General features: G+C 46.9%; 2 protein-coding genes across 5 annotated transcripts in view; one reads left to right on the forward strand and one right to left on the reverse strand.

Annotated features, from left to right (window-relative positions):
- The window catches only part of Nemp2 (nuclear envelope integral membrane protein 2), a 27,856-nt gene extending 21,839 nt beyond the window's left edge, over positions 1 to 6,017 (forward strand). For all 3 annotated transcript variants that reach the window (XM_004628677.2, XM_023712295.1, XM_023712296.1), the window contains 2 exons: positions 2,823 to 2,999; positions 3,473 to 6,017. In XM_004628677.2, coding sequence (XP_004628734.1) covers positions 2,823 to 2,999; positions 3,473 to 3,611 — 316 coding nt within the window. In that variant the 3' untranslated portion in view covers positions 3,612 to 6,017. The remainder of the gene's footprint in view (positions 1 to 2,822; positions 3,000 to 3,472) is intronic.
- A 4,858-nt stretch (positions 6,018 to 10,875) lies between these two features.
- Mfsd6 (major facilitator superfamily domain containing 6) overlaps positions 10,876 to 20,545 on the reverse strand; it is a 60,619-nt gene continuing 50,949 nt past the window's right edge. For both annotated transcript variants that reach the window (XM_023712294.1, XM_023712293.1), the window contains exons 4-7: positions 15,715 to 15,876; positions 14,906 to 15,004; positions 13,518 to 13,798; positions 10,876 to 11,754 (exon numbers count right to left, since the gene is read on the reverse strand). In XM_023712294.1, coding sequence (XP_023568062.1) covers positions 11,563 to 11,754; positions 13,518 to 13,798; positions 14,906 to 15,004; positions 15,715 to 15,876 — 734 coding nt within the window. In that variant the 3' untranslated portion in view covers positions 10,876 to 11,562. The remainder of the gene's footprint in view (positions 11,755 to 13,517; positions 13,799 to 14,905; positions 15,005 to 15,714; positions 15,877 to 20,545) is intronic.

Raw genomic sequence — 20,545 nt, forward strand, 5'->3', positions numbered from 1 at the left:
TCATTGATGGTTTGAAGTTGAGACTGTCTGAGAATAGGATTGCTACCCCTGCATTTTTCTGAGGTGCTGGGGCATGTAATATTGTGTTCCATCCTTTGACTTTCAGCCTATGAATGTCTTTATGAGTTAAATGTGCTTCTTGTATACAGCATATTGTTGGATTTTGTTTCCTAATCCACTGTACCAGTCTTTTTCTCTTAATTGGTGAATTGAGTCCATTTACATTGATGGTTAGAATTGAGATATATTGACTTACCATTGACATGTTATTTACCTGTTGTCGTTTACTCCTTTTTCTCTTGTGTTTAATTGCTTGTCCTATTTAGTTGGTTGCTTCCAATCTCATTCATGGAGTTCTGATCATTTTGTTCCCTCTCTAGAACATCTTTCAGTAGCCTGTGTAGGGTTGCCTAGTCATCATGAAGTTCTTTAGTTGTTCTTTGTCATGAAAGTATTTCACTTCTTCATCAAACTTGAGAGTTTTGCAGGGTATAGTAGTCTGGGCTGGAATTTGTTTCCATAGAGGACCTGAAGTACTCTGCTCCATGTTCTTCTTGCCTTCATGGTTTGTGAAGAGAAGTCGGCTGTAATTCTGATGGGTTTTCCTTTGAATGTGATCTGCTTTTCTCTAGTGGCTTTCAGTATATTATTCTTGTGCTGAATTTCTGGGATCTTAACTATTATATGTCTCGTTGTGTTTTTCATTGGGTTGAGGTTACTTGGCATTCTGTATGCTTTGGTTACCTGAATGTCAGATTGTTTCCTGATTATTTTGTTCTGCATCCTCGTTGTTTTTAAGAGATCCTTTCTTATCTTTTCACTAGCTACACCAGCATCTTCAAGACCTGAAACTCTGTCTTCACTTTCACTTAAACGGTTTTACAAGCTTGTGAGTGAGATTTTAAGTTTCTCTATATCTCTTTGACTCTGCTTCATGCGATCTATTTCTTTCCTGTATTGCTCATTCAAGGAATCCGTCATTTTTCTAATCTCTATTTTTTTTTTATCAGTATCTTCTTTAGAAGCAGTTATTCTTTTAATGCAGTGTTTTCTTCAGATTGGGTTTCCTCCCTGTTTCTGTAGTTGATTCTTTACTTCAGATGCTATGAGTTCTGAGAGTTCTTTTTTTATTTCAGAAAAGAATTCTGCTCTGAGTTCCTCTATAACTTTCTGCTATTGCTTATTTACTATCGATGCTATTAATTCATACATTTGAGCTGAGCTAGTAGAAAAGAATTCCACTCTGAGTTCCTCTATAACTTTCTGCTGTTGCTTTTTTACTATCGACGCTATTAATTCATACATTTCAGCTGAGCTAGTGTCCTCTGCATTTGTTCTGGGTGGGCATTGGGTTTCCTCCGTGTTTCTACATTTGATTCTTTACTGCAGGTGCTATTAATTCAGGGATTTCTTTTTTTCATTTCCAGTCTGAGTTCCTCTATACCTTTCTGCAGCTGTTTCTTTATTTCAGAAGCTGTTGATTCATTGATTTCAGCTGTGTGGTTCTCAATTTGTTCTGTGTTAGTGTCCTCTGCACTTGTTATGGGTGGGCTTGGGGTCTGAGATTGCATTTTGCTCCTTCTTATTGTCATTTTGTGTAGTGCTTTGGTACAGTTATAACCTTAGTACCTACTGAAATTCAGGTGCAGATCTACAAAGTTTGGATTTATCCTGCTGTGCCTGGCTTGGGTCTGGCTGCTGTGCTCAGCTCCATCCTGCTGCTGCCCTTGGGAGTGATCCTGTTGTGCCCCTCTGGCAAGATGTTCTGCTCCTGGACTAGCTGGGTGGCTTTGTCCCCTACTCTCTCTGCAGGGATTGCAGCTGCAGGTTTCACCCCAGGCCTGTATGCCAGGCCTGAGCTGAGTCTGGAGGGGATAAGGTGGAGAAGGGGGGAAAGGAAGCTCTCCCACACACTCACTGGGGTCTGGGCTAGGGCTGGATCTGGAGGTCCCCAGAACACGGCAGAAATTCTCACTTGGCGGGCAGAGGTGGGGGGTGCTGCAGAGTGGTGGAGGGGGTCCCAAGGGGGTGGAAGAGGGTCTCACCCACACTGCGCCTGGGCTGGGACTGCCAGGTCCCACCGGTGCAGGGTAGTAGGAAGCTCTCCCACACACTCACTGGGCCTGGGCTTGGACTGGATCTGGAGGTCCCCAGAACAAGGCAGAAATTCTCACTCAGCGGGCAGGGCAAGGGGGTGCTGCAGAGTGGTGGTGCGGTCCCAAGGGAGTGGAAGAAGGTCTCACCCACACTGCGCCTAGGCTGGGACCAGCAGTTTGCACCAGCGCAGGGTAGCTGGAAGCTCTCTAAAACATTAACTTTAAAATTAACCCAAAACTTTTTAAAACTCACTGATAAATATAAATGTTTATAAAAACTATCATTTTTAATAAAATTCTTATATTTCTAAGTCTTTAGGTACCTGCGTTTTATGAGATTTAGGACCTTCTAGGTTGAGTTAAGAAAGTTCCCAACCAGCTGCGAACCTGTCAGCACATAGTCTCAGAACTGATATAAATGATTGTATGTAAAAGGCCTTTGTACAGCATTTGCGCTCTCTCTCTAGGATCAGGTAGCAGCACCGCCACTAGGTGGGAGTGATTTCCCACAAATCCAGCCTCCGGCCTACAGAGTGAATGTCAGCGTGTGTCCCATGGTCTCTAGGAAAGGCTGTTTCAGCGGCTTGCTACTTTGGGCCCAGGAAAACCAGCAGGCCAAGAGTAAAGGAGCTAGACTTCTCAGATTTGTGATTAGAAATCACTGAGGAAAAACCACAATAAATGTCTCTGTCAGAACATGATTCTGCAAGGCCTTACTTGTTTCAGGAGAGCAAAGCAGTGTTTCACATCAAAGTGGCCAGCGGTAAAACACCTCACGGAAGAGGAGTACAGGGAGCAGGCCGAGGTGGAAACAGCCCGAGGTCTGGAGGAGCTGCGCCAGGCCTGCCGCCAGCCCAACTTCCCCACATGGCTGGCCGTGTCCAGACTCCAGGACCCTAAGAAGTAAGCCCTGCTCAGCTGCTCCAGCCCCAGCTTGAGTGTGAATTATTTTGAAACAATGGTAGCGTGGGACGGCGCTTCAGCTCAGAGGCAGATGAGTGGAAGTTGTCGGAATCCTCTTCAGTTCACTGGCCTCACTGTAGGGTGGCCAGTGCCCAAGTAAATACTGATCTGCTGGCAAGTGTTGATCTTATGGGAGATATTGACACGATAGTAGTGAATAATAAGCCTCTGTGTCCAAAAACTAGTAACAAGAAGGAGCCAGCTGCAAGAGTAGGCACATTTGGCTGCCTGGACTGCCTTTTCCTGTGGCTGTCACACGTGCCGTTCCCCCTTTATTCCTGGAGTAGAAATGCCATTCTCTATGGAAACAGCTAGTGGCATTAGAGGGGACAAGTAGCAAAGCTGTATTGCCTCCTGTATAAACCTTTCTGTGCTAATATTAACTTTCTTTAAGAACCAAAAACTGTTATTAGATTTGCAGCCTTTGTTCTGGGATCCAGCCACCTGTCGCCTAAGGAAGTGAGTCTGCACGACGCGCAGTACGGCCCCGGCGGCGCCTTCCTGGAGGAGCAGCTTTTTAACCCACAGGCTGACGGGCTCCCTGCAAGTTAACCTGACGCTGGCGAGGACGTGCGCCGGGCAGGGGTGCTGACAACCTCGCGCAGAACTGCTCTGCGGGCAGCTGTGCGGGAGGAGCCGTACTGGAAAGGAAGATGACCTAGCTGGGAAGGACTTGGCATTCGTGGCAACTCCTGCTGCCTGCTGTCCTGCTTCTGTGACAGGCAGTGCCCCTTGCCTGCCTATGTGAAGGCTTTCACTAGGAACAAAGAACTACGTTGCCCCTCGGGGGACAGTCAGTGTGGCAGTGCCTTCCTTGTCAACACCAGGCACTCGTCCTCTGTTAATCCCCTGAACCTGTGTCACAAGACCGAGTTCCTCCCCAGACAGCTCATCAGTATCTATGCTGGAAGAGACCTGGGCAGGCTGTTTCAGTGTTCCGTACACAGTTCTCGTGTGAGTCAGGGATTCTGAGGTCAGTGGAGATCAGTGCAAGGTTAATTGAATGTACTGCAAGACTTCTCAGAGCCCTGATGCTGGTGTCCACTGTGACTCTACTAAAAGGGCGAAGTCATGCACGGTTTCTGAGTGTGACCACAGAATCCTTTTTTATGGGGTTGATATTCCTTGGAACACAGGATTAGAAAATGCTCCATGATTAGGATTGCAATGTGGGGGAGTTAAACAACTTGTTTAAGAGCAAAGAGGTAAGCAGAGGCACTACCGGCAGAGTTCCAGCCCTGGAGGTCCCCTCACCTGGAGAAAGAAGCCGCCTTCAGACCCAGCCGAGGGCAGCCCTGCCGCCAGGGCCTCGCGGTGTGGGCTTTTTATCTTTCACTGTTCAACAGTGGCCGTCTGGCTATTTAATAACTGATAAAAACATTTCTCAAGATTATATTTTTGATAGGACTTCTATATGCATTCATAAATGACAGAAGTTAAATTATTTTTGTACATTGCAATTGAAGGCATCTACACTTTTATGACATTGAGTTGCTTTTTAAAAAGTTTTATAGCTAGATATGTTTGTAGTGATGTCCTGCAAAGCAGACATGTGATATTCTTTACACAATTGTGTTTGGTTTCTTAATCCCAGAGTGAAATAGGCCTAAGTTCTGACCTGGAGGAAAGGAGGTCAGACAGGCGTGGGGTTGGGCACAGTGGAGAGAGCTGGGGCAAAGGCGGAGCAGAACTGATACTCAGAGAATCCAATGGCAGGGACCTGCAGGATGAGGAATTCCTCTTGGTAAGAGAAGGGTCCTGGGGGAGCAGCCCTCGGGGAATGTTGTCACTGTTGATGTCCTGAGCCACACTCGGCAGTGCTTTTTCCCCTTGTCAGCTCAGAACTTGCTAAGCTGATGTGCAAAGGTGGTTTCCTCAAGCAGGATGTCAGTTCCATAGTCCTGCTTTTGTGAGACATCATTTAATATCCAGAACCTTCTTTTTGTAAGCCTCACTGCACGCGCTTGGCTCCTTCACAGAGACTGCTAAACAGTCACTTTGTGAGGATGACGCTTACAGGACCAAGCAGGAGTGCTACATCATTTTTCTTAGAGTTGAATCTGATTTTATTTTTATAATTGTATTTACTGGTGATGTTCATGTGCAAGATAGAGCAATGCTGGTGCTTACCCACCTCGCCTCCTGAGAGGCGTGTGTGTCCTGCACACTTTGGGTGTAAAGTGAGTGTTGGCAGGAGGGGACAGCCCCTGGGCCCTGTGACCCGGGCCATGCCACGTGACCGCCACAGCGAGTCTCGCACAGGGGCGAGAAGATACAGCCTTCCTTCCGGGATGTGGGTTTTCATGTTTGTTTTTAAAACATATCATGGATTTGCTGGTTTCTGTTACGTGAGCCTCGTGAGCAGCTTCACAATTAAAGGCGGCACTCACCCTGTTTCTTGGCGTCTCTAACCTGTTTTATTTCAGATGCAATGCAGTGTTCCAGCCCGAATGCCTACCAGACGATGTTCAGATTTTCCTCTTTGCCTTCCTCCCTCGTTTTCTCTCTGTCCTTGCCTTTCTCTGTCCTGCTAAAGGTCTTGGAGCAGTTTAAAGGGCCATGCAGTCAGGTGGCTGTGGCCCCCGCCCCACAGGGGCGCCCCGCGGCGGAGGTGTGGAGTTAGAGCCCGGCAGACAGAACCGCTGTGGTGTCTCCGCTTCCTTGAGATGCCTCACAAAAGCCTACTGTTGTTAGCAAATTGGGCTGTTGACACGTGTGGGTGACACAGCGTTGATGGCCAGAGTAAAAGAGGTCCTAAATGATCATCATTCAAATGTTACTTAAAACGTTCTTTTTAAAAACATTTTACATATGACAAAAAATGCCTTGTGAATTTGCTATACAATTTGCCAATACTGCTTAGGGCTAAATTATAGGGGAGTGGCCATCTGACATTTAGGGAAGTATTTTATTTATTTATTTATATTTTAGGGAAGGGTCTACAGATCAGACTCATAGTGATCCGCCTGTTTACAGCCTCCCAAGAGCTGGGATTACAGGTGCGCCACCACCCCGGTCTCCATTGCTGTCTCAGCGCGCCCCGGGGGCGGGGCCGGCACGCCAGGCCGAGGGATCAAACCCCTGGCCCCTGCACCTGCTTGTAGCCACTTTAATCTGCTGAGCTATTTGGCTGACCGTAGGGCAGGATTTGAATTTATGGCTTTTAAAATCTAGAAATTTAAAAGACCTTAGAGTTCAAGAGGTTTGGAGCAGATGATGGGTTGCATCAATGGAGCTAAACATGCAAATGAATTCAGATCCTGAAGGGATACCAAGAGTTAGACCCCGAACTGGAGAGCAGCAGTGGCTTCAGTTAGATCCTGTACACAGGTGATATGAATGATGTTGGAGTTTTGATGAAGCCTGGGTCAAAATGGGGATTGTTGAATGACTCGGGAGAAGCTGCTCGCCGCGGGGCCTTCCTGCGTGGCGGCATCGCGAGGTCACTGCCTTTGGGTCAGCTTCCTGCCTTGTTCCTTGAGGTCTGGCTCCCGTTAGCCAACTGAATGCTTCAGTCAGTGCACTGAGTGATTCACAGTCACAAATCTAACTGGCATAGGGATAAAAATACGTGACTGGATGTGACGGGCACATTTGCCGGAGGCAGATTTATGTGGGTCAGATCGTTAGAAGCTTCCGTGGTGAATGGGAAAGGTGAACAGGGGTTTTACATATATCGTTAACTTGTTGAATATCACGAGGCCAGAGTCCAACGCGAACACCTCTGAGACACCATCTTCGGGTGAGTCACAGTCTGCAGGCAAAGCCACCCCTTCTGTCACGCCTGCCTGCCTTCGCCGGTCCATGACCACTGGTTCCTGCTCTCTATTCTTGACCCATATCCTACCCCTTTTACCAGGCATGTTTTCACTTGGGTCTGTTGAAATCTTCAGTTTTTCTCAAGCCTAAGAGTCAAATCATCTTTTTATAAAAACAAAATTTGGTACACGGTTTTGCTATGCAGCTTGGACTCGCAGTAACCTTCCCGTCTCAGCATCCCCAGTGCTGGGACCGTAAGCGTGCACCACCACACCCAGTTTTGCTGGCGTGGTGAGCTCGGGGCAGGGCCGGCGTGGCATGTGGTACTGGGACTCAATCCTACATCATTGCTTTTTCCAGCGAGGTGCTTAGACCGCTGAGCTATCCCTTCAGCCCTCAAATCATCTTTTTAAGGTAACTTTACATGTTTTTACTATGACCGCTAGATGTGATACCTTTGTAGGTCACCAGCAATTTGGGGTGGGCATTGCCAGGATCAGGCCTAAAAGATGATTATAGCAGGATATTACTTAAAGAATTTGGGAGCAGTGCTTTAGATTTTTTAAAAAGTTAATCTAAAGAAGAAGACAGCATTAACATTGGTTGCATTCGCTTTGTTGATACATTTTTTTGGCACCGGTGGTCAAACTGAGGGCCTTGCACTTGCCATGCTGATGAGCTGCTTCCTTGGCCCCTTGTTGGTACTTCTGAGGGAAAAAGAAAATGGGAGCTACGGAACAGTTGGCTCACAGCATCTGTGCTCCGCAGGCCTGTGTGGGGAATTGTTACTTGTCATTGGTCTCTTCATCTCCTTTAATCTGTGTTCTGGTCAATTTTATTTCTCAGTCAGCTCCTATCCCTCGCCATGTAGGGTTGACAGCATCCGAAAGGTTTATTGAACAGTGTATTTCATGTGGCACTAGTTTGTATGGAAAGATTATAAATGTCAGTATCAACAAATGCTCAGGTCGAGGTTCTGGTTGGGAAGAAGACAGGACTCCTCTTGCCGGGGCCCCGTGCCTCACGGTTACATCTGTGACAGTGGTGACCAGGCAGTGTCAGGTATACCATTCACCATCAGAGCCACCCATAAAAGACACTAACCCACCTCAGTTTCAGAGAGGGCCAGAGGCTCAGAGCGTTGAATATTACATCTAGGCACTCGGGCTCCAGAGCCCACACTCCAGCCCTCGCCCCACCAGGGTCCCCAGGTGGCCAGCTAAGAACTGGGCTCTCCTGGAGCTGCGGTGGGCAGGCGGGAGGTGGGCGAGCCGGGCACCCACCTAGACTGGCTTGCGCTTCTCCATCGCAGACAGCACCCGGTGTCCGGGGCCTTCCTTACAAGCCACAGCTTGTCCCAGCTGAAAGCCTGACACTTGCTCACCTGAGAAGCCACCACTCTCACTCTGCAGCCCTCTGCTCCCCATCCAAGCATCAGTCTTGCTTCCAACTGCCCAGTGGTTTGCGCTCTGCAGCCTGGTATTAAAGCTTTGCTGAAACAGGCTGCAGAAGCAGCAGGCTTCGTTTTGTTCCAATGCACAGGGAAGAACTTAAGAATGGAAAACCTGTTTTCCTCCAATGGCTCACTTGTCACCACATACCTTCATCCTCACAGAACATTGGGGTCCGGCCTCCTGCAGAGGTCGAGGAACCTGAGGCCCAGAGGTTCCCACAGGTGATCTCCACCTGTGCTGTCCACTGTGTAGCCCTGAGCCACCAGTGGCTGTGCAGTTAGAAGTGAGGTCCTCAGATGCACTCGCCCCTATTGGCACTGCCCTACGGGACTGCACGGAGACTCTTTGAGGAAGCTCCCCCAGGCCGTGCTGTTCTCCAAGGCTGCTGCCTCAGCATGCTGAGCTGTGACAGCTGCTTGTCCTTCCCAACCCCAGGGGCACTGGTCCTAGGGTCCCCACCCACCTTTGGCTTTCTCTGCAGGGCTGCCAGAGTACACAGTGTCTGGTGTTATCACCATTAACAAAACAGAAATCTGAAGTTGTTAGATTTTTTGTTATCTGGGAGTTCCCAGAAGTCCTAGATTGCAACCCCATACTCAGTTGAGCATAGATAAGATGATTCAGGCCAGGGCTGATTTATGGTATGAACCAAAGAATGGCTGTCCCGTGTCCTGGGGTAGAGGAAGGTACAGGAAGACCAGGGCTTGGCACCAGGAGGACTTGAGTGTGGATCCTGACTTTGCAATTCTGTAGCCTAAGCCGGTGATGGCGAACCTCTCAGCTTTCAGTGATACAAATAGCCCCCTGTGGCATGCACTGGCCTAAGCTCTGTTAGCTTCAGGGTCTTCATCTTTAAGATGGGGACAGGTACCACCCAGGCATCCTGCACAGACAGAAGGATCAGCACATGGCGAGCACTCCATTCGTAGCCATGCTGTGGTCCCCTTTTCCAGATTCACCGCCCAACTCCTAGCTGGCTGGAAGGAACGTTAAGCAGTGCCCCCCACAGATACCCCAGGAGCCTCCCCACCCCCCGAGGGATCCAGCTCTTCGTGTGGCCCTGGCACCACTGGTCAGCCAGTAAAACAGCACTGTTCTCCAAGCTCCTTGGGCTTTGCAAGAGGCGCACTGCCTACTGGTGCATGTTGTAATCTGTTCTGCCTAAAGCTGTAAGGAACAGGGTAGTAATTAGGCTCTCTGCATCCGCATAAGCTCAGCACTGGGGAATTTACTAGTTCTACAATTATAGGAAATAAGTCATTAAGGCAGTGTTTACCAGCCTGGGCTTTGTGACACCCCTGAGTATTTCTAGGGCTCTCCAGGAGGTGTATAAAATTTTTCAATCAAAATTTAATCTGAATTCACTTTAATATTTCTTAGAGTGGCACGTGGCACTCTGAGGACAGGAAGAAGCCGCAAGGCCCACAGACTCATGAAGGGGTCAGCTCAGGAGGCTGGGAACGGCTGCCCAGCTGGTCCGCACTCACAGAAGGCATCACGTGGCAAGGTCTAAGTTGTTACAGCGCAAAAGACAGTCACCTGTTGGATCACATCCTTATCAGCTAGGAAATATTTAAAAATGGTATTTATTTTTATTTCAGTATGTCCACTGTGCATTTCCAAAACAGCAGGCTTTTCAAAGAATTGTAAACACAAGATACAACGTGAATTTCTGACTCCCTACCATCATCTTCACAGCGCCACATACTGTACATTCACAGGCGAGGTGCAGCCCGTCACCTACTTTATTTCAATAATTACACAAGCATAATAAATACATCTGATTTTAAAGGTCACTTAAGATGAGTCATGATAAGTTACAGTACAGTACATTTCAGTTCAAGTGCAAAAATAACTATTTGCTTAATTCTCTTTCGGTTACCTCATCTGTAGGCTGCGTTTGCGACAAAGTGCGACCTCCTCCCAGGTGCAGGACTGGGAGAACCGGCGCACTGGAAGCCTCCCACTGAAGCTGCTCCAGCTCGTTGGCCAGAGGCTACAAGGAGCTGCTCCTATCCGGCTGCTCCTTCTCTGTCCTCGGCTCATCCCCAGCTACGATGCACAGCAGAACCCACTTCCCTTCAGCTGCAGCAGCGACCCCTTCCCTCCCGCGCACCCTGAACCTCCCCTTTCATTCTTAGCAGCCAGCTCCCCGCGTGACTCACCCAGCCACTGTTCTGCCTGCAGCTGTAACACACGCAGCTGCATGCGTGGCTCTGAATTACGCAGTGTCTGACCGTGTCCTCCCAGGAAAGGACTACAGAGTCTGATTTCTCTCGTCCTTAGATAGCACTTATCCCCGTCCTGCCCTCGCCTGCTTTCCTGCTGACCACCTCACCAACAAAAGGGACCCACAACATAGTCATGAAAAACCGTATCTCTCTCTAGGCACTTAAATCTTCCACTGCTCTTTGTACAGAGTACTGCTTAAGTAGAGAACCCTTTGGAACGTAGAGAGTTTCGTTTTATTCCATCAGTTCAGTAGAGTTCAAATCACTATAAAATAACAGTGTCAAGGCTGTTACAGCGTCACCACAGTGTATAAACTCTTGTCCATTAAGCCACAGGATACTGTGTTGGTTGTTGTTTTTTTTTTTTTTTTAAATATTCCCTCTTTTCTGGTCATTCTGAAAGCCCATTTAAAATAAAAGGCATTTTTAAAGCTCAGCTTGCAGTAGTTGGTAACAGCTGTTGCTGCTCAAAGAGTTGACTATTTTCCTTGTCATACACATATAAAAATACATTTGCTAGAGACATGAAGGGTTGATGACCACACTTAGCTTTTTTCAAAACAAAAAGCATCTAACTTTTATCTGCTTACTTTTTAAATATGTTTTGTAATTTTTAAATGGTTCTCTTCAAGAGAAACAAAATTATAGATCTATACTTTTTCTTCTCAGTCTGCATGAAGAAGCCAATAATTAGAATAAATAATCAAAAGAGGGAAATTATACTAGATACACGTGGAAAGGAACAGGTAAGTCCCCTGCACTCAGGGTCCCTGGGGCTCACTCCTTACTGCGCCAGCAGAGTGCTTCACACAACCAGCTTGGCCTCGGGTCTCACCCCATGTTTTCCTTTTGTCCTCCACCAGATGACAGAGGTGACCTTTCTGCCAGTATGTACTGTAGCTCAGGTTGTGTATGTATGTGTGTCTGCATGTGTCCACATTAACATTAATGAGTTTAGATATTCAGAAGCGTGAGCAGCGTGTTCTGGGTTGGGGGCCCCACCCTCTGTCCTGGCCAAGGAGCCCACCTCCATGCAGGTGTGAGAGGAGCAGGACGCCCTCAGGGTCCTCCTGCAGTGCGCTGAGCCCCAGGCTCCTCAGGGTCCCCACCTCTGGGGTGGGCAGGGCTGGTCTGCGGTGGAGACGCTGCTAAGGCAGGGGAGGGCTGGTCTCTAGGTGGGTCAGAGTGGGTCTCAGGAGGCACATGCCGGGCTCTGCCTGCCGGAGAGTTTTCCCGATTCTCACTGGTCACCTGGAAGGAAAACATACATGTCCGGCCGTGAGGGACAGCACATACATTAAACCTGTTGCATGTGTTCAAGCCAGACACAGCACACACAGGGAGATCAACCTGAGAGGCCGTTTCAGGGACGCAGTAATAGAGGGCAAGGAGACAATGGCTTACCTTTCGTCTCTTTTCCTATGTGCAACTGCCAGAGCCGCATGAAAAACACAAACACTATAAGCAGACGTGTCCTGTGGATCAAGGAACATTATCACCCCAACACCTGGCGGTCCCAGGCAAGCCACGGACAGCATTACTGCACACCGGCCGCTCGGCAGGTCACTGAAATGCAGGCCTCGGCGAGACCACAGAACTCAACAACTGAGGATGCTCATCTAATGAGGGTGAATAAAGCGCTCTCCTCATCCTGGAGAGAGCTGCGCACAGCATGGCTCGCAATTAAGAGCCCTAATGTATTTCTGACCTATCCCAGCACTCCAAGAGTGAGACAGTAAGACCAAGTATCTACGTGAAAGTGGAGGGATGTAACAGGCACTTATGTGGCCAATACACACCAGTACCTTTTTGTAGAACACCATACTGGTTTTACAAGTTAAGAAACACACAGTTTTTTAAACATGGTTTTTCCTCGAAATTAGAACTTGTAACTTTCTAGGAGATGAATATCCAAAGGGAAAAAAAAAAAGTTTCCATTTTTGTGATTCTCAAATGTAAAACAAAAATCTTAAAAGGTTTTCAATGCTGCATTAACTTAATACGCTCCTGCGAAAGCCAGGACACTGGGAAAGCAGGCACGGTGACCTGAGCGGCCGAGCCGCAGGCGCCACCCCGTCCTGCCCACGCCCTGCTCGCAGCCAGTGGAATCCTCCAGCACTGCTCCTTGGGCAGCGCGGAGCCCTGACGGGGCAGAGGATTCCTGAGTTTACTATCTTAATAAACAGAGGATCATGCACGGGCTGAAGAATTAGACTGGGTTAAAATTATATGAACATTTTATGGTAGTTTACAAAGTCAGATAAATGCAGCTAAGGTATTTCAGTAAGCTCTCTAAAAACGCAACCAGCCAAATTCTTTAGTCTCGCCTCGATTTTTTTCTTCTGGGTTCTCTTTTAAACTATCCTAAATATAGAGCTAACGTGACTCGTCAAGTAAAAGGGAGAGATGAGTTTACAAATGGGGGTGTGGGTTATTCCTTTGGCCGAGCTTCCCCCGGTCATACTTGCTTCCCAAATCACAGCACAGTTCACCTGCGCAAGGTGCTAGCTTTCTCATTCCTCTAGGGAAGAGAAAAATCACACGATTCTATTTTTCAGATGAGGCCCCCAGAGAACCACACTGCCACTGAAGTAGGTTTCCTTCAGAGCCACGTGGTGGTTCAGGTTACTATTCAACCTAAATTAAGAAATAGTTATTGTGCTTGCATTTTATATATTTTATATAATATTCCAACCAGAACTCTGAAATTAGATTAATAAAGATGGTCCCCCAAAGCAAGAACCATATATTCTCACCGAAAGTGGTATCAATTAACACTGAAATTCGTGAGAAATGTACAAGCTTAGAATGGATTCATTGATTTACTGGAAGAGTTACTGTCCCTTGGGAAGGCTTCCTGGGCTCCTAGGTCAGAATTTTCCCTCGGAGGGACCTTGTAGCACAGCGTGTACCTGTGTCATTGCTTTCCCACCAGAACGAGCAAGTCCTGATGGGTGAAGTCATTCACTGAGCATCTGCACGAGACCGTGCGCAAGCTCAGCAGGGGAGGTTACCTGTAGAGGCTGGATCTCAGAAGCCCGGTTTTCTTTCGTCAGTTGCATCATCTCTTTAATTTGGTAGAGTGCGTAGACAAAGGTCACCCAGGGAGAAGAGCTGACCCCCCAGGCTGGCTTGTTCACATCCTCCTGTTCTTCCTGGTGCTTGGTCTTCTTGGGTGGAAGTCTGGGCTCAAGGCGCGGCAGGACATCTTCTGTCTGTTGCTGTACCAAGTCGATGGTTGCTATGGGAACAGGACTGGAGGGAACAGGAATCCTTTCTGCCAACATTGTCTTATCTGGAGAAAAAACAATGTTTAATTATTTCTCAGGGTTTTCTACATATTTAAACAAAGGCCCAAAATAGTAAGTTAGGTACGTATAATCAATCCCAGCTACTCAGGAGGCTGACAAGGGAGGAAAACCAGTTTTGGTATCTTTTTCTGACTAACTCCCTAGGATTAAAATTGATCTCTAGGGGGCTGGGGAGATGGCTCAGTGATAAGTGCTTCCCTGGCAAGCACAAGGGCCTGAGTTCAATCCCTGGTTCTGCAAAAAAAAAAAAAAAAAAAAAAAATTGATCTCTGCAACAAGTAAGTTTTTCTTTCTTTTTTTTTTTAAATATTTATTTATTTTTATTTATTACATTTATTTATAGTGTGTGTGTGTGGCCAGCTCAGCCCACCAGGGGGCGGGGCTGGCTGGCATGTGGTGCTGGGGATCGAACCGCGGTCCCTGTGCTTTGCCAAGCTTGTTTCAAGTAGGTGCTTTAGATCACTGAGCCATCTCTCCAGCCCACAAGTAAGTTTTTCTCAAGAGAAACATTTTGGGTACTTGAGGCCAGTGCTTCTGAGGGAACCCTAGGAAAAGGGTCACCTCTGTGTTGAGAATAAAGTGCTGAGCTACAATTCATGCTTTCTGCTGTGGGTCTTCTTCACCAACAAGGTGACCTGCCTGGATCCCATCCACACCTGTGGTGTTACCTCCTCTTCGTCTAATGATTTTAATACAAGCCATGCGTGGCTCAGAGAAAACTTCAAATTTCAGATTTAGACTTTTTTGGAAAAAATTGGCAAAGGCAGAGAGTAATACCACTCCCTATGCCTGGTAGTAAAACTACTATGAAACGTTGCACGTATTTGACTTGAACTTGAACCCTTACAGACTAATACCAGGGAAACTTAAACCAGTGCTTCCTAGTGCTTTGGATCATCAAACAAAACAAGAAAACCCCGTGCTTCTGGACCACCCACGCTTTTTCAGCCCAGGAGGCAGCTTCTAAGGGGGCACACAGGAGAGTCCACCCATACATCACTGAGAAAACCCAGCCAAGGTACTGGCTTTCCACAGAGCAGTCCTCATGGCTTGAGCCATGAGGAGAATCAAGACAGAATAGAAATGTTTACCTTCCTCCTCATCCGGCACTGCCAGCCACTGTATCAGGGCAAAGAGCAGGAGGATCACCAGGCAGGCCATGCCAATTCCCCGGAAGGTTGCAGCAGCCCCTTTGAAAACAAGCAGCAGACGTTACGGAGATGTTCCCGCAGGTGCAGAGAGCCCTCCTCAAAACTCAGTGTTCTCAAGTTTGGGGCAATGGAAGCACAGCTTTCAATGAGCCAGAGACAAGAGCCCTTCCACCAGCTCAGGGCTTGGGCTGGAGCGGTGGGGGGCTCAGGGGGTGCTGCTGCTGATCAGGTGTAGAACTACATGTCCAAAGGACTGTCACCAAGTCTTCCACTCATGACACACCATGCAGGGGCTCCGCCCTCTTCACAAAGACCACTTCCCACTGTTACGAACAGCCCCACTACTGTGTGCTGCTGGAATGCTGAGCTTCAGGAGTGCTGCAAGTTCTCACGTCACCATACGGTGCCTGAGGAATCACGAACCAGAGGGCACAGTCACCTCATTTCCAGCTATGGATCACCTCCTTAAACTGCCAGGGCATGTGCGCAGCTATGGCTGACTCTGGTCACCTTAACACACTAGACTCATGCTCTGTCATTATGACCACCAAGAAATCGAGAATGAGAACATAAATACTGGAGTTTAGCTTCTGGCCATCTTCAGCAATAACTGGAGCGTTTCTTGAGGGATCGCTGAATAATCAGCTCTTTACCACAGAGAGGGGAGGAAGTGTGTGTGTGTGTGTGTGTGTGTGAGAGAGAGAGAGAGAGAGAGAGAGAGAGAGAGAGAGAGAGAGATCCGTGCTTACCGAAGTAGTTGACCAGCACGCCGCCGATCATGGCACCGCAGCCCCTGCCCAGGCCCAGGTGCAGGCCCTGCAGGATGCCCTGGGCAGATGTCCGCAGCTCAGGGGGCACGGCCGCGCTGAGGTACGAAATACAGGCCGCCCAGATGGCCGCGTGGGTCACCCCTGGGGAGAAGAGCAGAGGGAGGCCGTCTTGCTCAGAACCACTTTGATTATCCTTTCCGGAAAGTGAATTACTTGTTCGGCAAGGCCCTATTTTGTGTATGTACATACATACGCACATGGAGAAATACATACATCACGGTAAAAGACACAGAAGGAAAATTTGCCATTTTAGCAATTTCTGAACACTGCAGATCGGTGGTGGTGAAGACACTCACGTGTCATGCAGCCACTGCAGCTGTCACCTCCAGAACATTTTTTTGTCACCCTAGACTGAAACACAGTGGCTTTTCATCCCTCACCCAGCCCCTCCCTGGCGAACACACTCTCCATCTCCAGCAGGACAGCAACTCCGATCTCTCGAACGGGAAGAACCAGACCTCCTCCTCGTCCAATTACTGCACGTCGTCCTCTGTCTGGCTCACTGCACCTCGTGCAGAGCCTCCGAGGCTCACAAGCCATACCAGGTATCTGAATGTCCTGCCTTTTTAAGGCCGGGTAAAACTGCATCGTATGCCTCCAACACATCTTGTTCACCTTCCTTCCACTGATGGACAGCTGACCTATTCCCACCCTTTGACTATGGTGAATAAAGCTGCTGAGAACGCTGCTGTGGGGGTGTCTCTTTAACTCCGACTTTAGCTCTTTAGGTATCCAGGGGGAGGCACAATGGCCAGACTCTGGTCATTGTATGCTCAATACTCCGAGGGACACCAAGCTACATTCCGCACTATTTTACATTCCCACGAGACACGCGCAAGAGGCATGATTTCTCCACACCCTTGCCAGAACTTATTTCTGTTTTCTCTGAAGTAACCACAATCTTAAAAGAGTATGACGCAGTATCTCACTGTGTTTTTGGATCTGTATTCCTCTACTTACTGGGAAAACCAAGCAGCATTAGGTGCTTATTGGCCATCTGTGTATCTTCTTTAGAAAAAGATCTAGTCAAGTCTTTTGCCTGCTTTTGAATTGGGTTGATTTTTTGGCTTCTGATTTATAGGAGTTCTTTATAGGTCCTGGATATTTAGCCCTCAGGGGTTATATACTTTCATATTAAGATTATTTCTATTGTCCCCATTTAAATTAGCCCCATAGGGCCGGGGAGATAGCTCAGTAGAATAAGTGTTTGCCTGGCAAGCACAAGGGCCTGAGTTCAATCCCTGGTTCCTCAAAAAAAAAAAAAAAAAAAGATTTGCCCATTGGGAGGTTGTAAACAGGCAGATCACTATGAGTCAGATCTAATAGTGAGCCCCTGAAAACCCCGTGGACCCTTCCCTAAAATACAATAAATAATAAATAAATAAGCACCATAACTCACATTTCTGGAGATCCAGCTTTTTCTATACCTTAGACTATCTACTTTATAATTCTGTGAGATTGAGGTTAATGATTCAAAGGACAAAAGCAACTTTTATGCTTCTGAATACAGACTTTGGATTGGTTTTTTAGAGTATAGAGGCAGTTTGCAATGCTTCCTAACTACCTATCTTCAGGATCTCTTGGATAGAACAGAGAAAAGAGCTAACAAGTTTAAAATCATTTTAAGATATGGGAACTGTATCTTGTCTAAACTAAAATCTTCATTGAGACACTGTTTTAAGAGTCATTTTTAAAAGATACTATTACCTTCCGCCACAGCAACCATCGAAGAAGAGTAACCAAGGCCCTCCGCTATCTGTTGCGGGCGCCTCACAAACACACCAAGTTCGTGCAAGACATGATCCAGGAGGTGTGCAGCTTCGCCCCCTACAAGAGGCGCACCATGGAGCTGCTCAAGGTCTCCAAGGCCAAACACATCCTCAAGTTCATCAAGAAAAGGGTGGGGATGCACATCCGCACCTAGAGGAAGCATGAGGAGCTGAGCAACGTGCTGGCCACCATGAGGAAGGCAGCTGCCAAGAAGGACTGAGCCCCTGTGGAGTAAAGCTTTGCAGAAAGTAAGTAATAAAATAAAAATAAAAGATACTATCAAAAAGTTGTATAGCTAGAGGGGATTAAGAAGTCATCCAGTTCTGCCTGGACAGAGCCATGGCTCCCTCTTTAAACAAATACTCTCACTCAGAGATGAGATCATCAGAAGCTCTTAACCTAGGTTTTTGAAAATTAAACTAAATGGTCATGATGCTGGGGAGATAGCTCAGTGGTCTAAGTGCCTGCCTGGCAAACATAAGGACCAGGGTTCGATCCCCGGCACCATATGCTGTGCTCGCCCTGCGCTATGCTGGCCATTAAAACCTGGCATGGTGGCATGTACCTGGTAATCCCAGCACTAGGGAGGCTGAGACAGGAGGATCACTATGAGTCTGAGCTATATAGTGAGACCCTGTACCAAATAAATTAATAAATAAATCTTCAAAAAAATGAAAGTTCAGTATCTTTTAAGATTCCACTTAATATTAGTTGCTTGTAGCCAGACTAGAAAGCAGAGGCTACATTTACTCTTATGATATAATTTAAAAATGGGACAACGCATATGAAAGGAAGTTTTCCTCCGCAATGACCTCCAGCAACGAAGGCCGATCCTGGAGAGACACCAACCAGCGGCACTGCACCCAGTCGGCGACTCCGACAGTGCAGACTTGGAGACTCGCGGGTCGAAGGCCCTAGAAAGCCGAGTCTCGGGCCAGGCAGCTGGAGTGCAGGGCAGAGCGCCAGAGGAGCACGCCCTTGGTACTGCAGAGGGTTCTGGGCGGGTGTATGCATCAACACTCACGGACAGAGAACCCTAGACCCAAGGGGAGACCCACCCAAGAACGTTATGGAGAAGAGGCGTCAGAGCCCACCAAGGCAGGGACAGCATCAGCTGGACAAGCCAGACTGGACAAAGCACGGATCTTGGCTCAGTATTATGAAACAACTGTTCCTGCTGCTGAGCACGGTGGTCAACACCTGTAATCCCGCACTTGGGAGACCAAGGCAGGAGGAGCCAATCCAGACTCCACACTGAGCCCTTGTTTCAAAACCAAACCAGATCAGAACGGCTCTGGCCTGGTAAGTGCTCTGGTCCCACCTAAGAAATCTTTAAAAAGAGACCAAAAGTGATGTAAGCATGTCCCAGAACGAAGTTCAAGAATATTTACTGAAATGTAAACATACCTAGCACCCCAAAAAGGAAAGTTCACAATGTGTGGCATACAGTCAAAAACCACCAGCCAGTGATGATGTTTTTTAATGATCTTACTACACAGATTCACAATGGAGTGAAACACTATTTTCACCGGGCACAACAGATTACGTGCTCACCGCTGAGCAAGAAACAGCGAAGTGTTTTACACGCCTGATACATTTTCATTCATTATTTTAACTAGGTTTTTCCCCTCGTGTTGGGGATTGAACCCCATCCAAACACATGGTAGGCAAGTACTCTACAGCCCTAAGTAGGTTATTTTTTAACTAGAAGATGGACTAAACAGTAGTAACATGCACAATTAATTCTCACAGAAGTCAAATATTTGCTTTATCTTACTAAACAATGAAAATACCCTAGACACTGCCAGCCTTCTCAGAATTAATTCCTCAGCAGCATTTCAATTAGGAATGCTGACACGGTGATACACCGTGGGAATATTGTCATTACATTACGAAAGATGATGTCAACTTTATTTTTAGGTATGCAGAGTCTCATTATCAATACTATAATAAAATTTAAAAGTATACCCAAGAAATAAAATTAGACTATAGTAAAATCTGAATTGCTGATTCATCTTTTAAGATATGATTTCCAGAGACCTGAAACCATATCAAAATTTGTAGGTTAACTTTACTGGTAACCATGTCCAGGCAACCAACTGCAGGACTGACAAGATGGACCTATGTGAGACAGACAGACAGACAGACAGACAGACAGATAATTTTAGATGAAATATAATTCTTGATGTTATTCTCTTACGTGTGTAGGCTTGGATCACCAAATCTTCTGATAATAGGTGTGGTCTGTCTGTCTGTCTGTCTCTGTCTCTCTCTCTCTTTGCCCCCCCCCGTCTCACTCTCCCCCTTATCCCTTCCCCTCCCCTCCCTCCCCATGTCTCCTTCAGAATTTGAGTCATCTAAGATAATTGAAGTATCTTCAGATTTACTTGAGATGCTTTTAAACTATTTTTAGATTTTTTTTTTTACTGGCATAAGTGACAGTTGTAAAAGATTCTCTCCAGTTAGATTTCTACAGTTTTCTTATTGTTTTGAGGGACTGGTTAGATAATTGGGAGATACTTTTTTTTTTTTTTTTTTTAAGTAGCTCAGGGCATCAACTGAAAAAACAAAGGCATATAGTAAGAACTTCTCCTTGGTACTAAAAGCTAGGAAGGAAGCCCACACTGCCTGTATGTATAAGCCATTATTTTCTAGGCAAGATGTAACAATAAATTCATTTCTCTGAAATATCATATCAGTGAAAAAAAAAATCAAATCTATCCCACTTCCTAGAAAAAAAAAACCAGTAATACTAAGCAATCCATAAAAAGATACTGAGTATCACCCTTAAAAGTTGTAGAGTTATGGTTCTTATGCTCTTGAATATACAACTCTCAAGTAATCTTCCTAATCTCAAACACATCTCAGTGTTTTTATTGGGGAAAAAAAGTTGTGTTGAAAAGTGTGTTTTGCTCTTCTAGTTTAATTTGCTTTGTTTGAGGGGGCACCAGGAATTGAACTCAGGACCTCCCACTTGCCA

This window comes from Octodon degus, unplaced genomic scaffold (genome assembly GCF_000260255.1).
Source record: "Octodon degus isolate 3935 unplaced genomic scaffold, OctDeg1.0 scaffold00025, whole genome shotgun sequence".
Taxonomy (NCBI): Eukaryota; Metazoa; Chordata; class Mammalia; order Rodentia; family Octodontidae; genus Octodon; species Octodon degus.